The following is a 14,475-nucleotide window of genomic DNA, read 5'->3' on the forward strand; positions in this document are numbered from 1 at the left end:
GACAGACTAGAGATAGACTAAGTTAAAGTTGAGATACAAGCACATGATCCTGATCCTGTAAGCAACATTAAGCAGTTTTCTTTCGGAATTGGAGAAGAGATATCCGAGTTTATAGGCTTGTGCCAGCCCTCCGTATATGTCCGGCTGGTATAGTCCCTGTAATATGCACAACGCCAACCCCCTACCAGAACGCCCTTGCAAATCGTAAACTCATAATGCTAGATGATCAAAGGCAGCAGATCTATGTAGATCAAATGTCAAGAATGTGAGGGAAGATCCTCTGATCTCTCCGCATGAACTAGTGGTACAGTCCCTACAGCCTCCGGACCTGGACTGCCCAGGCGATCTCGCGCCTGTTGCACCTCAGGCACTCCTCGAAGAGGATGGAGTTCCTTTTGATAAACAGCCTCCTCTTCCTCTTTCAACCCCGAGCCAGTTGGGTCTCTACGAATGAGGAAACTCTGCACTCGAGCATCATTGTGCGGCATCTGGGTGACAGTGTGCTGGCGACGACCACTTAGGAACCGCATCGAATCCTCGCTAACCTCGCGCAAACGCTGCTCATATCCAGAATTCAATTGTCCGATCCAGGAAGCCTGGACAGCACCACCGAACAAAACGAGAAGGATGACCAGCCGGGTAAAGGTACGTTGGTCAACGACGTGCTGCTGTTTCCCTTGATGGCGATTATTCCATCGTTCCCAGTCTTCCCACGTTGCATTTGCATAGATAGTAGGCCCGTAGGGTCCCCTATCGGCCGAGGCATCAGCCACGGTGTTGTAACGTTCAGAGTTGTGGCTCCATCCAGCGCCTGTTTGGTCGTAGGCAGCTCGCCTGGTCGGATCGGAGAGGATCTCATGGGCAGTGACCACAATGTGATACCGCTGTAGACGAACTTCGGGTGTGATGTTTCGACAAAGGGGGTGCTCATCACATGGCCGATCTGGATGGTAGATCTTTACTAGATCATAGTACCGAGCTTTCGAGTACGGGGCGTTGCGGTGCAGGTTGAGAACTTCATACGGGGTGAAACATGAGCTTTTGGGCCACGAGTACGGGGGATCCGAGATGTCCGATGCGGTGGCATAACTTCGATTGGACCGTGAGCTCCAGAGCCCAGGGCATGAAGCACTGAAGCTCGCGCGAGTGGGTGGCAAAGTCGTAGCAGATGAACTCAGGAGCTGAATACCCCCGTAGCTAAAGAGGCTGGCCTTCTTGAACATGGCCGCATGATTCTAAGAAGAGAGCAGGGTAAAATTCCCGGTAGCTCTCTGGTGAAATTGGAATGGAATCGAGTAGTGAGGGGATTCGTCCCCGTAACAAGAAGGTTGGAGAGGGTCACGTGGGGCCGGAGCTTGATTTCCCGGAGAATTCGTGAACAGCTCCAAGTGGCATCACTCTACAACTTTCTCATTCTGGCTTGTCTCCACAGAATGGCTGGGTCGCAAGAGGACCATCGAGATCGCCGGCGGCGCTCGCCTTCAAATTCTTCAAATCGGAGCCGCGAACGGCGACGAGACACTCGAGGCGAGTACAAGAGCTCACGGCAACGAGACGATGACCGTCGAAGCTCTCGTCGAGACAGTTCCCGGCGCAGATCTTCGCGCAGTCCATCTGCGAGAGAATCTACTCGAAGGGACCAAGACCGAATCCGCCGGGAACGCAGAGAACGCTCTACAGACCGTGCAGACGAGGATCGCCGAAGAGACAGACACCGCAGCCACCGACATCGCGACGATCGTGACCGTGACCGTGATCGCGAACGATCATCGAGAAGACACCGCAGCCCACGACCTCGGTCTCGCTCCCCACGCCGATCACAAACTCCTCCGCGAGCTATACAACGGCGCGGCCCTCTGCCATCACAATCCGACGCCTTTACGGGCGAATTGGTGCAGTCCGGCGATGCACCTCCCCCGAGAAGATCAAGCCCAATTTCAACCAGACTGGAAGACTTGCAGCTGAAAGTAATACAATTCAGGTCCAAGGGGGTGAAGGGATTGTCTTGAAATACCACGAACCTCCCGAGGCCCGCAAACCACCCGCCAAAGAGGCCTGGCGATTCTATGTTTTCAAGGGAGAGGACTTGCTCGAAGTGGTCGAGCTTGGTGAACGCAGCTGCTGGTTGATCGGTCGTGAGAATCGCGTCGTGGACTTCCCCCTCGAACACCCAAGCTGTTCAAAGCAACATGCTGCACTTCAGTTTCGCTACGTCGAAAAGCGGAACGAATTTGGGGATCGGATTGGCAAGGTCAAGCCTTATCTCATTGACCTAGAGAGTGCGAATGGCTCCCATGTCAATGGTGAGGCTATTCCTGCAGGTCGTTACGTGGAGGTCATGGACAAGGATGTCATCAAATTCGGGTTGAGTACCCGTGAATACGTCCTGATGCTGCCGAGCTGAACACTCGCTTCCTACAACATACTTTCCAGCAAACTGGAAATTTACGACCCTTAATGAGAAGATGTCGAATACAATCTTGATATCATGATTTGTGTAATGTACAGTACAGAACGTCGAGGGGCGAGAATATCCCCAAGAGGAAAAGATCATGCAACAACCTCAACCTCAACCCAAATGCTCCCGCTTAGCCTGCTTGGCCTTGCCTTCCACCTCGTGCATCTTTCCCTTCGCCTTCCCGGCAAGTTCCTCGGCCTGTCCCTTGCCCTTGCCCATGTACTCCTCCGCCTCGCCCTTCACTGATTGGGCTTTGGATTCGGCCTCTGCACTGGTGGTGCCGACGGTTTCCTTGACCTTCTGGCTAGCCTCGCCTATGTAGTTAAACATTGCAAATTAACGTCCGACTCTTCGGGATCCTGTGTTTCAAAGGTGGAATAAACATACGGCCGAGGTCAATACCCTTGACTGCTGCGTCGGAGACAACCCGGTCGGCTGCCTTGAGGGTGTCCTTGGTAGCATCAACGGGGCCCTTCTCCAGTCTGGCAGTTGTAGTGATGGATCGCAAGGTCACTGAAACTGGGGCAGCGGTAGTGGCCACTCGGGACCTGACAACAGGGACAAGGCGTGCGGCAGACATGATGGATAGATGTTTCGTGGAAAGATTTGAAGATGTTTTGAGTTTGTAGATGGTTGGTGGAATGAGAAAAGTTTTTGTTTGATACTTGAAAGTAGTGGGAAATTGTTAATGGTGATTTATACTAGCTGGAGTGGATAGTTGGCCGTACATTGGCTGATTCTTGGAAATCGCCGACGTCATCGGCATCACATTCCTGACGTCGACAAACGATCACAACCCTGCCACCAGGACTTGCTTTGCTTGCTTTCTACTTGATCGGCGATCACTACGGGGGGAAATTTGAAGCCAGGCCTGATCCGGTCATTTTCGTTGTTCTTGATCATCATGTGGGTTCTAGATTCCGCGCCTGTCGTGAACCTCTCCTTGTGGAGTGCGAGCTAGGGTCGTTTGAGTGGACGCACAGACTACATGTTCCGAAAGCTTTACTATACTAAACATCTTTAACCATTTCCAAATCATCTCGGCAGTTTTAAACTCATGCAGTAATAGTTTTACCCTGCGCCAGTGCAAGGCGATTTTGATGCCACTGTTATTCCATGTCAGATGTCAAGTCACACAACAGAAAAGAAAAGAAAAGACCTACCTTCCCACAAGAGATAGGCTCATACAACGCTGGATGATCCTCATCCACGCACGATGGCACAACCGTACACACCGAATCAGGATTAAATCCCAAGAAAAACGGCATCGAATACCTCGACGTAGTCTGTCGGTTATACACCCGATGCACCGTCGACTTGAACCGATTATTCGAAAGCCGCTGCAAAAAGTCCCCAATATTCACCACTATAGTCCCGGGAATAGGTCGCGCATCTAACCACTCGTCACTCGCAGAGAGAACTTGTAATCCGCCCGACATATCCTGCCATAATAGAGTGACGCATTGAATATCAGTATGCGAGCCGATCCCGACGTCTGTCTCGGCGTCGTCGGATATAGTCTCGGGGCAGCCGGGGTAGTGGACGTATAGCCCGTCGGCGCCCGGGTTTGTGGTCACGGAGTCGAAGTAGTCTTCGGGCATGTCGAGGGCTAATGCGAAGATGCGGATCATTTTGCGGGCGAGAGTTAGGCGTCGCTGCCAGAATTCAATGGTTGTTTCCTTGAAGCCGGGGATGTGAGACGTCCCTTCCCATAGGAACTCGTCATTGCCATAGGAATAGCTTGGATCAGAGAGCAGGGCTTCTGGGTTGGACATTGTTGGGTCATTTAGAGGATTGTAGCGCAGTGAGAAGGTTTCCTTGCGGTCTGAATGACACGAGTTAATTCGATATTCAGTGATCGTATTCCTCTCGAATGAGAAAACCTACCTCGCGTCTCTGTCTTATTGACCTGTGTACTTCCCACACCGTGAAAGCCATCTGCATGCTTGGATCTCTTATTCGAGACCAGCTCCTTCTGCTCGATCGTTTGACCAAAAAACTCCTGAGCTTTTGAGAGCGCACGATCCAGGAGCTCTTCCGAGATACCATGATTCGTGATATAGAAGAATCCCGTACTCTCCGCCGCAGCTTTAACTTGAGATGCGATCGCTTTCCTGGCTTCAAAACCATTATCGATGGTGCTTAGATCAATGATCGGGATCTCATCCTCGGTAGGTAATCTGGGCGGTGCAGTGGACACTCGACGAAACTCCGGTCCATGGAGAGTCAGCAGTTCGACCTGTGTGTATTGAGTCTGAATCATTGTTGCCATGGCGTGCAGGACAAGTGTGCAACCTCAATTGCGGGGTTTGAGTTGGAAGGGCTGTAAGATTGAGAGGATGGCGTAAGCGGGTGGCTGCAGACAATCTATAACCAAGTTGCATCTAGCGAGGATATTCGAGATAAAGTATGGATAAATCAATGAGTCCTGAATTCACGGAGACCGCCGATTTCCTATTGATTGATCTTGTAATTCCATGATAAGAATGTCTCTCAATTCATGAGTCTGCGTCGGGTTTTCTCCGCACTTATCATGTTCAGTCGCAGAGGGGAAGCGTTAACTGGCGGTTCTTATCTGCGGGACACTCGTGGCGTATCCCTAACCACCGCTAGCATCTTGGCCTTCGAGGCTGTTATCAACTTATCGCTGGATGTCTTGTGTCTTTATCTGATTGCGATGAAGCCCCTCGCATAATGCATTACCTTTCATTAACTTCTGATCACCTGGAGAATGCTGGTTCGGAACTCTCTCATTTCACAATTGGAAGAGAACACCAGGCTTACAGATCTGGAAAGCCTACCACCCCAGTGAAGCCATGACAACCACACTACTATCACAGTTGAATGAGCGACTACTAGTCAAGGCCGTTGACAAGGATGGCTCGCAACGTCCAGTGGACATGTTGGACAACGACTCCATCCGTCCAACACCAACCAAAGATCGAACATGGACTCAGTTCACTTACATGATGTTTTGGTTCTCGGCGACAGCCAACGTCAGCAATCTGTACTCTGCCTCTACGGGTATGACAATGGGTCTGACAATGTGGGAGGCTATTGCCTGCTCCTTTGGCGGCCAGATTGTAGCTGGATTTCTGATGGCTCTGAATGGTCGTGCTGGCGCAATGTATCGAATTCCTTTCCCCGTGTTGTGTCGGTCTAGCTTTGGTCCTTGGGGCGCTTTTTGGCCTACTTTCAACCGGGCTATCATGTCAATTGTGTGGAACGGTGTCAACTCGGTTCAAGGAGCGCAGTGCTTATAGTAAGTTTACTATCGGAGCCGGTACAGAGGGATTCCAAAGAAAGCACATCTAACCAGTGATATTCCAGTGTATTCCTACACGCCATCTTTCCTTCCATCGACAAGATCCCAGATAAAATGGGCTCCAAGTCCGCGTTAACCTCTGCGCAGATGATGTGCTTTTTTGTCTACTGGTACTACAACCCTTAAGTTTCCCAACCTATCATTCACTAATCCCAAACAGGATCATCAATTGCGCATTCCTCGTCATCCCCGTCCCAAAAATGAAGTCCCTGGTATACGCCAAAGTAGTCGTCTTTTTTGCCGGTACCATTGCAATGTTAGCATGGACTGTTTCCCTCGCCGGTGGCTCTTCCGAGTTTCTACACATGCCGTCTACCGTTCGTGGCACGGAGAAGAGCTATCTGATTTTGAAATTCTTTTGGCTGGGTCTTGCAGCTTGCGGAACATTCGTAGCCAACGCAGCAGATCTTCAACGATACGCGCGGAAGCCCAATGATGTGCTCATCGGCCAAATGATCAGCTTCCCTTTGTCGAACTTGTTGGTTGCGATCCTCGGAAATGTGATTGCGGCTTCTAGTAAGTCGATTTTTGGAGAGGTAAGATATCGGTCATATAATCCACAGAAGCTTCTTACCGTTGCTAACCACCAAATCCTTTGTGCAGTTGATCTGGGACCCTCTCAACTTCTTGGATAAGCTGATGGAAGGCGAGCGATACACCTCTGGAAACCGTGCCGCATGCGCGTTCATTTCCTTGGCTTTCGTATATTCCAATGTTTTCTCGGCTATTTTCGAAAATTCTATTCCGTACGATTCCCTATCCATTCCAATCCAAAAATCATCCCAATGTCTAACAAATCTACAGCGCTGGCAATGACATCGCAGCTCTAATGCCAAGATACATCACAATCAAAAGGGGATTCTTCATTTGCGCCGGTAAGACCTCCGCTTCCCACCTAATCTACTACCTACTAACGACTCCCCATTCTAGTCCTCTCTTACGCCATCTGCCCCTGGTATCTCCTCTCCAGCGCCTCAATATTCATCACATTCCTATCCTCCTACCAAATTTTCCTCTCCGCCATCGCCGGCATCCTAATCTGCGACTACTACCTAATCCGCCGCGGCAAGCTGAACATTCCAGCTCTATACACCGCCCATCCAGAAGGTCTGTACAGATACTTCTACGGATTCAATCTATGGGCATTCGCTACTTATATCCTTGCCGTGGCACCGAATTTCTATGGCTTCCTTAGTCAAATGGGTGTTAAGGCGCCGCTTGGGGTTCAACGATTCTATTATGTTGCTTATCCGACTGGGTTGTTGGTTGCGTTTATTGTGTATTCTGTTGGTTGTTTGGTTTTCTCACCGAAGGGGATGGTTAAGGGTAAAGGGTGGAAGGAGCCGAAGGATTATGTGGATGAGGATGATGCGTCGGGGGATGCGATTGATGGGGTTGAGGTTGATAGTGCAGGGGCTGAGAAGGGGGGTTTCACTGTAGCGAAGGAGGTAAAATATTAAATCGGCTTATATCAGGTTATCTCAAGCTAGGTAGTAAGAATTTGCCAGAGAAAAGGAAGCACAGAGTGAGACAAAGCAAGTTATATTGGAATCGATGCATAAGCATAGCTTTTCCGTCATAGGGTATACTGTAACAGGCGGAAGAAGGGTTCAGTACAAGTACAAATAGTAATGCCCGAATAAAGCAAATGCATAATAAAACAAAACTCAACCCAAAACGCCTACCACAGAATATCATGCATAACAATGAACCCGAGGACAACAACAACGACGACAACACCCACAGATGCAGATCACCCCGTCTGTCTAGCAGGTTTTATCACCATGAACCAACAGAGCCCTGGAAAATGACACATACACAAACTCCAGCCCTCTGCAATCCAACCAAGTCCCACCACAACCAGATTAGCAAAACAACAACAAGAAAAGAATAAAGCACCAGTAATATGCAGATGCACCTTTTCCCCTAATCCAAAAATAAAAACTCAATCAAAGACGCGATCATTAAACTGCACACCCAAACCATTGAACTCCGGTCTCGACGGGGAGCTCCCACTCCGAGCACGCACTCCATAAACCTCCAGCGCCCGCGCCGGTGCATATACATGTCCATCACCCTGAACCAATGGTCCCGACATATTCGAATGATAAAGTTGATACGTCGGCATATGTCTCGGTGTTTGAAGCCGTCCCACTTCCTGTAGTCTCAGTCGTGCATCACGAACATCGACGCGGTGACCCCCGAAATGAAGAAGTTGTGTTGGGCCAACCGCCGGATCCCAAGCTAGTTCCACGTTTCTGAGACGCTCATCGACGGAGCCCAGTCGCCGATGGTTTTGTGGTAAAACCGGGTAGAGGTTGTCTGATTGGATGGCACTGACGCTGCTTGAGAGGGGTCGATCAGATGTCCAGCTTCCGGTGCTGGGCAGTGCACGTTGCTGAAGCAGTGGGGTTGGACTGCGCGTGATGTCACTTGGCTGTGCGAAGCTTGAGGCTGGAGAGAAGCGTGGTGGGGAGCGAACGGGCTCTGTGGCCCAGGACTGGTGTGAGAAATTGGAGGAGCCACGCGAGAGAGCTTCAGAGCCCGGGCGTTCGGCGGTTTGGTTGACCGTTGACTCGGACCCTGCTGTAGACAAAGGGGAGAGACCCAGGCATGATGGCAGAAGGGTGCGCTACTGCCACAAGTTTGGGGGCCATGGGAGAGGAGAAGGCAGGACCTGGAGCGCATTGGGGAACCGAACGCCTATGCGGGATGGTGATGGTAATATCTTGATCGTAGGGTAACAGCGGAGGAGGGTATTGAACCAGCGAAGGCGTACTTGCAGACAATTCTCGAGTGGGGATTCCATACGGAAACACCGAGGGAGTGCTCGCAGACAAATCTCGTCGTATAGTGGTCTCAATGTCATCCTGTATAGAAGGGCGACGAGAGTTGATCTGTGAGGTAGGTGCAGTATGCAAATCCAAGGCTCCCAGTGACTGCTCCAAGTAATCTCGGCCTGGGTCACTATATGTTGATCGAGCCAATGGCTCGATGATTTCATGAGACATCAGCTCGTGAGAGAGCGGAGACGCAAAGACACGGCTTGACTGGCTGTCAAGGGATTCCACGGAAGGCTTCATTTGTAGCCCCGAACTAACTGGAGCCTCTGGACCCAGTGTGGCTGGCATAGACGCTGGACGCCTCATCGGAGTCTCATTAGCCTCAAGCATCCGCCTAGCGGCTATACTCGCCCAAGTTGGCATATTCTCTTTATTAGACGGAGGAGTGTTCATGTCCGAGCCTGTCTTTCCACCGCTGATCCGCCGAACGGCAGCCAGTGCTTTTTCAGCCGCAGAGGCCAAAATCGAAGACCCTTCACTGTGATCAGAGGGTACGCGACTGGAGGATCCCCGTCCCTGAATTTGAGACACTTTCACCACCGGGGTGTCTGGTTTGGCACCGCGAAATCTACCAGGCCCGCGCGGCCGCTTGCTTGGTCTTGGCCCCGTGGAACGGGTTCTTGAATGGCGATCAACCAGCTGCCACTCTTGCGTATCCTCGCGAGGAACGGGTGGACTCGCCGAAGGTGGTGTTTGCTTCGACATCTCCGTAGGCCTCTCCATAGGTCTCTCCGGAAGCTTCTCCGTAAGCTTCTCCGTAAGCCTCTCCGTGGGCCTTTCCGTAGTTTGACTCATCTGTGAGAGTGCCGGAGATATGCGAGGTGCTTCTTTCGCTTCGCCATCGGTTTCATAGCCATCCTCTGACTCAGAGCCAGCTTGTTGTCGGAAAATATGAGGAGGAAACAGCTCTAATTTAAACCGAGGCAGACCCATCATTTCCTCCGGTGACTCTGCACGAATAGAGCCCGACTCGGTCCAATTCCAAGTGGACTGGCGTGAAAGACCGCCTTCATCAGCTGATGATTCAGGGAATGAGGAAGAGGAGCTGCTTGATCGGTCAAACACGGACTTCTGGTTGCGAGCTGACTCTTGTGAGGAGCTGGGGGACATGCGATCAATCTCGCCGCTGATACTTTTCATCAACTGTCGCAAGCTTTCGTGTGCTTCACGCAGAACGTACGGGTGATTTCCGATTGCGGATTTCTTAGGGAAGAGCTCAAGCAGGCGAGATGCGTGGGTCTCATACTCGCGGTAATCACGGACGAGTCCACAGTCATGGTAATGAGCCATTCTTTCCTTGGCCGTCTCGTAAGATCTGCAGAGGAACCGAGTAGCAACGATCAGCCACGAATCGTAAAATCCCGGATTCTGCTTCAAATCCTTGTATTCTTCATCCTTGATCTTGAGTTCATCGCGACAAAAGCCTTGCACGACGCTGTGAATCTTGACCACGTCCACTACCGAGTTTCCCCGGTAAATGGAGAAAAAGCCATCTTGACTGCTTTCCGTAAACGAATCGGTCAACTGGGGAGTAGGTTTGGGTTCAGCGTGCATTTCATCACTCGAAGTTTGCGCCGATCCATTAGACTGAAAACTAAGATCCGCATCTGAGGTCCGCTCGACCAGACCATAGTGGATCAAGGTGCCCAAAGTGGTGTCAAGGTCAGGGTCTTCCCCTGATTGTGCACTGGACATGATCTCTGCATTTTCCACAGTCATAATAGATCTCCCAAGCATAAGCAAGCCGACAGGGACGTGGTGACCGAGAAATGAAAGCAGGTTGATCAAATTCAAGGCCTCCCGCTGGTTTAAGCGATATAGATCGTTCATGATGCTTAGAAACGGCTCGGCAAGCTTCTTGTCAGTCACTTGGTGCTTGACTCGGTATCTCTCGATCGGCTTCCCCGTAGCATTGAGGCGATGGCCTATAGCGTGAATTGCGAGAGGGAGGCATTCATAATGTTCAACTAGCTCCGTAGCCTTGGAAGCCTGCTCAGCTGTGGGTCTTCTAATACCGAGGTCCTTGTAAAGAAGCCTGCAGGCATCTTCAACCTTCAAACGCGGCATATGCAGACAATACGGTTCAAAAAGCCGCTGTTTCTTCCGCAGCGTAGCATCGATGGACGTATAAATGATGCTGCATCTCTTATTCCAGGGCAAAAATGGTCGGAAATCATTGATATCATCATCATGGTCGAACGTGATTCCGTCAAAAACCAACAGCCACTCATTGCGTGATTGCAGCCAGTTCCGAACCGCATTCACGTATGTTCGGGACTTTTGGTAGTTGGGATCTTCTGCCTCTTTGTGGTCCACGAGTGTGGCGGCTTGTGCGATCTCCCAGAAGCACTTGTATGCTGACTCGCGGGACTTGGCGTCAACCCAGAATATTCCGCCTGTGTAGCACTCGCGCTGTGCGAAGACATACTGGCGTGCAAGATGGGTCTTCCCAGATCCTGGGACACCAGCTATTAGGACGGCCATAGCCCGCTCTGCACGCGCTTTGGCCCTGAACAGCCGTCTATGAAGCTCCTCGAGTTCCGTCTGCATTCCGAAGAAAGTGGCGTTCGGATGAAATCCGGGCGGTGCGACGAAAAGCGGAGGGTCATTTTGAGATGGAAGACCTGTAGAAGTTAGTTATAAAGATCATTCAACGTTTTTACAAGACACAGGGCAATATGTGGGGACCGAGATTATATTACTTACTGTTTAAAGAACGGGAGAGTGGCAATGTAACAGTTTTGCCCAATTCACTTGTTGAGGGATTGTAAGCATCAGTGGCAGACCCTCGGCGCAGGTCCGGTACAGAGTAACCTAAGGAAGGATAGTCAGCGTTGGCCTGACTGGGAAAGATAGATATTGGAAGACCAGATTGAATGATATCAGCTAAATTGAGAGGAAAACAAGAACGGGAGCCACGCTGAAAGACAAACACAGCAAGCTAGGTACACGAAGTCGAATCGGAACTCATAAACGGGGCGGAGCCAAATAATTGCAATATGAAGCGAGGAGGGGAGAGTCGGCGTGAAACATGGATATCATGTGGCCATCCTGCCTTGTAAGATCATAAATCATCGCCAGTAAAACTTCAAATAGCCAAACAGCAAACAGCAAACATCAAACAGCGGGCTCCTCAATCTCATAATCCTTCAATGTAACCGAATCTTCCGGTGCAGGGAGGAGATGGATTCCCCTACCAGTGGCAGGCGTCTTCAAGTCAGGCATGCTCTGGCCCACGGTGTCATCGGTGCCGTCGTATATCTCGCGTGCTTTGGCCTTCTTCTCCAGAGTTCGGGTCTTGCGCTCTTCGATCCAACGATCGGCGATGACGGAGGGCGCTTGGCGAGAATATCGGAGGATCGCTTCAGCGACCACTTCATAGCCTGATGAGTTTTCATCGTCGAACTTGCACATGTGGCTGTGGTCAGCCTCGATACCGCCTCGCTCGACACCTTCAAAGTAGGGCGCCGCGGATGCCTCGTCGACAATAATCTCCCGCGTACCTCGTACATCCATTGATCGAGTCTCGTGAAAGAGATATATGTGGAAGCGGCTCATAATATCGGCGAACAGACTGTTAATGTGTTGTAGGGTCTCGTTGTTTGTCTGAAGTGCCTTGATCAACTGTGGTGAGCCCTCCATAACCTTCTTGGGCAGGACAGCCGTGCAGATCTTGTGTAATAGAAGACCCCATTTCGCAATGTCCGAGCCATTGTGCGGAGTGCCGAGGAAAAGAATGCCAAAAGTCGAGACATACACCGAGCGCAAGTGTTCGGTCTTTTCATTCGATAGGCTGCGGGAGTAGATAAGGGCGCGCTTTACGACGAGGCCACCGAGAGAGTGACAAACAAAGATGATCGGCCGATCGGAACAGCTGCGTAGCTATAGAGGGAAGTTGGTTAGTCTTGACAAGGACGCCGAGGTGCATAGTTTGGAGAAACTGAATAGACATTATTCACATACATTCCGATTTGCGGCGAGGTTTGACGCTAGCGTTTCTGCATGGCTCACGATGGAGTCGCGCGACGCGCCATCCGTAAAAGCAGCGACGTTCGCGTTATAACCGTAGGTTAGAATTCGAGGTCGCAACTGTCCTAGCACATCAGGTAGAAGATCAACTGGCCAGAAGCAGCCAGAGGTCTTGCTAGTCCAAGAATTCTCGGGGTGACCGTTCAAGCCATGAACAAAGACTATATCCACGGTGGGGATCTCCCCGCGCGGAGGGGCGTAGACCTGCGTCAAGCCAAATGGCTTGACGGAGGGATGATGGGTCATGATCAGATTGAAATGGTTGGGTTTGGATCAGAGAACAACCATTTCTGCAGAGAAGGGAAAGAAAAGAAGTAGCAAATGAAACTGCCACCATTGCCAGGCAGGTCCGAGCACTTTTATAAGAGGAAGGCAGACTCTGGGGGGAGTGGCTGGCACTGAGCTGCAGGTGATACTGGCCCCCCCAGAGAAGTTCCCCTGACCCATTCAGATGACTGCGATCCCACGGGCTGAACGGGACAGGTACACTAGAGAAGCATACTAACAGCATACAGTTAGTAAGTACTCCAAGTAGTCAGTCAACCCTGCCCATTGCCCACTGACTGGCCACTGACCCTTCACCCTGCACTCTAGTGGAGTTCGGCCCGCTGCAGATTACTCGATCGCCCATTCCTCCCCGCTGCGCCCGGTATCGATGCACGTAGTGGACTGATCTCATTTACACCCGGTCAGGGCTGACAGGGTGACCGGGGTAGAAGCTCTGCGCCACAGGAGGTACCCGTACATACGGTTGTTTGTGCGATAGACTCATGCAGGAACCCTGGGTTGAGAGGTTTGCCCGATAATGATGGGTGTGTGCCCCGAGGAATATGGGCGCCTGTTCATGACTCACGGGTTATTTTGATCGGCCCGAAAAAGGCGTAGATCTTTTTTGGAGGGGCTGAAACCGTGAAGGAGAGATGTCTGAGATGTCTGGGTCGGGGTCTCGAATCGGTGTGTGAAGCAAAAGGACCCAAGTGATACAAGTGATAGAGGTGATGGCATCTGCAGGCCTAAACCGACGTATCCACCGAATACGAGGGGCCAAAAATCCAAGGCAACGAGGGCGAAACTAGTCTGGTGCAGTGGTGGTCGATCATTTAGGATCAATATGAGTATCAATTAGGAGAGGTATGGTACCAAGAAACTTTATGTATACATCTTGTTCTCTGTCTATAAACTGACACGAGACCAAGTGCCTGGCTTGTAGCAGTAACAATATAGAGAGGTAACGAGTCCATCTCCTTGGTCATTAATGTCGAGGAACTCTAACCTTACCTGGATATCTATTACATACCACTCTTGTAACGGCTGGTCTATAACCTATAGTGGTACTTCAAAAGTCCGAGTCTCGAGACCAGAGAAAGCACCTAACAGATATACATCCACTTCTTGGTTTTTGAAAGGCCTTTCTAAAAGTCATTTCAATCGTCTTTCTTGATGGCTTGGGTATGATTTTTAAGATGATTCTGAACATTGGTCATAGTTTCAAATTTATGGAACCCCTGCGCTAAGAAGTATATCCTGTAGCAGAGAACAAGAGAAGCAAGGATGCTAATCTAAATAGACAAAAGAGTAACTTCATTCATACGCATCTAACACCAGCATTCCTACTTGACTCGATATGGGTTCGCGCTACCATAAGGTTTCGGTATACACTACGATCCATGGGTGGCCCTGCTGTCATAGCTGATGGCCCAGAACGTGGGGATGGACCCTTCTGCCTAACACACTACTATTCGATATGTATTTGTTTTTTCTTGTCTATTTTTTACCCTCGTTCGTTTCGGGCGCTGGAATCACTCCCGGCATCCGCGCAG

The 14,475-nt window shown here is 50.6% G+C and overlaps 6 protein-coding genes across 6 annotated transcripts; 2 read left to right on the plus strand and 4 right to left on the minus strand.

The window, feature by feature from the left end:
* Positions 1-257: 257 nt before the first annotated feature.
* N7473_008138 (J domain-containing protein) lies at positions 258-1,223 on the minus strand (the record flags this gene model as incomplete). Its single annotated transcript, XM_057154078.1, has 1 exon — positions 258-1,223. One exon carries the CDS (start codon positions 1,221-1,223, stop codon positions 258-260), a length of 966 nt encoding a protein of 321 aa, XP_057008416.1.
* A 334-nt stretch (positions 1,224-1,557) lies between these two features.
* N7473_008139 (putative FHA domain protein SNIP1) lies at positions 1,558-2,404 on the plus strand (the record flags this gene model as incomplete). Its single annotated transcript, XM_057154079.1, has 2 exons — positions 1,558-1,897; positions 1,962-2,404. The coding sequence occupies 2 exons, from the start codon at positions 1,558-1,560 to the stop codon at positions 2,402-2,404; spliced, it is 783 nt and encodes a 260-aa protein (XP_057008417.1).
* A 165-nt stretch (positions 2,405-2,569) lies between these two features.
* Positions 2,570-3,038, minus strand: N7473_008140 (uncharacterized protein; the record flags this gene model as incomplete). Its single annotated transcript, XM_057154080.1, has 2 exons — positions 2,570-2,772; positions 2,846-3,038. The coding sequence occupies 2 exons, from the start codon at positions 3,036-3,038 to the stop codon at positions 2,570-2,572; spliced, it is 396 nt and encodes a 131-aa protein (XP_057008418.1).
* A 475-nt stretch (positions 3,039-3,513) lies between these two features.
* On the minus strand, positions 3,514-4,730 carry N7473_008141 (isopenicillin N synthase family dioxygenase; the record flags this gene model as incomplete). The annotated part of the gene is made up of 3 exons (XM_057154081.1): positions 3,514-3,564; positions 3,622-4,283; positions 4,346-4,730. The coding sequence occupies 3 exons, from the start codon at positions 4,728-4,730 to the stop codon at positions 3,514-3,516; spliced, it is 1,098 nt and encodes a 365-aa protein (XP_057008419.1).
* A 544-nt stretch (positions 4,731-5,274) lies between these two features.
* Positions 5,275-7,243, plus strand: N7473_008142 (nucleobase cation symporter-1 family protein; the record flags this gene model as incomplete). The annotated part of the gene is made up of 6 exons (XM_057154082.1): positions 5,275-5,720; positions 5,789-5,893; positions 5,944-6,319; positions 6,387-6,529; positions 6,588-6,658; positions 6,714-7,243. 6 exons carry the CDS (start codon positions 5,275-5,277, stop codon positions 7,241-7,243), a joined length of 1,671 nt encoding a protein of 556 aa, XP_057008420.1.
* Positions 7,244-7,728: 485 nt separating this feature from the next.
* On the minus strand, positions 7,729-12,901 carry N7473_008143 (uncharacterized protein; the record flags this gene model as incomplete). The annotated part of the gene is made up of 5 exons (XM_057154083.1): positions 7,729-8,369; positions 8,563-11,250; positions 11,333-11,440; positions 11,824-12,508; positions 12,590-12,901. The coding sequence occupies 5 exons, from the start codon at positions 12,899-12,901 to the stop codon at positions 7,729-7,731; spliced, it is 4,434 nt and encodes a 1,477-aa protein (XP_057008421.1).
* Positions 12,902-14,475: the final 1,574 nt, after the last annotated feature.

The sequence above is a fragment of the Penicillium subrubescens genome, assembly GCF_028828155.1.
Source record: "Penicillium subrubescens strain IBT 31985 chromosome Unknown utg000005l_segment0_segment0, whole genome shotgun sequence".
NCBI classification, from domain to species: Eukaryota; Fungi; Ascomycota; class Eurotiomycetes; order Eurotiales; family Aspergillaceae; genus Penicillium; species Penicillium subrubescens.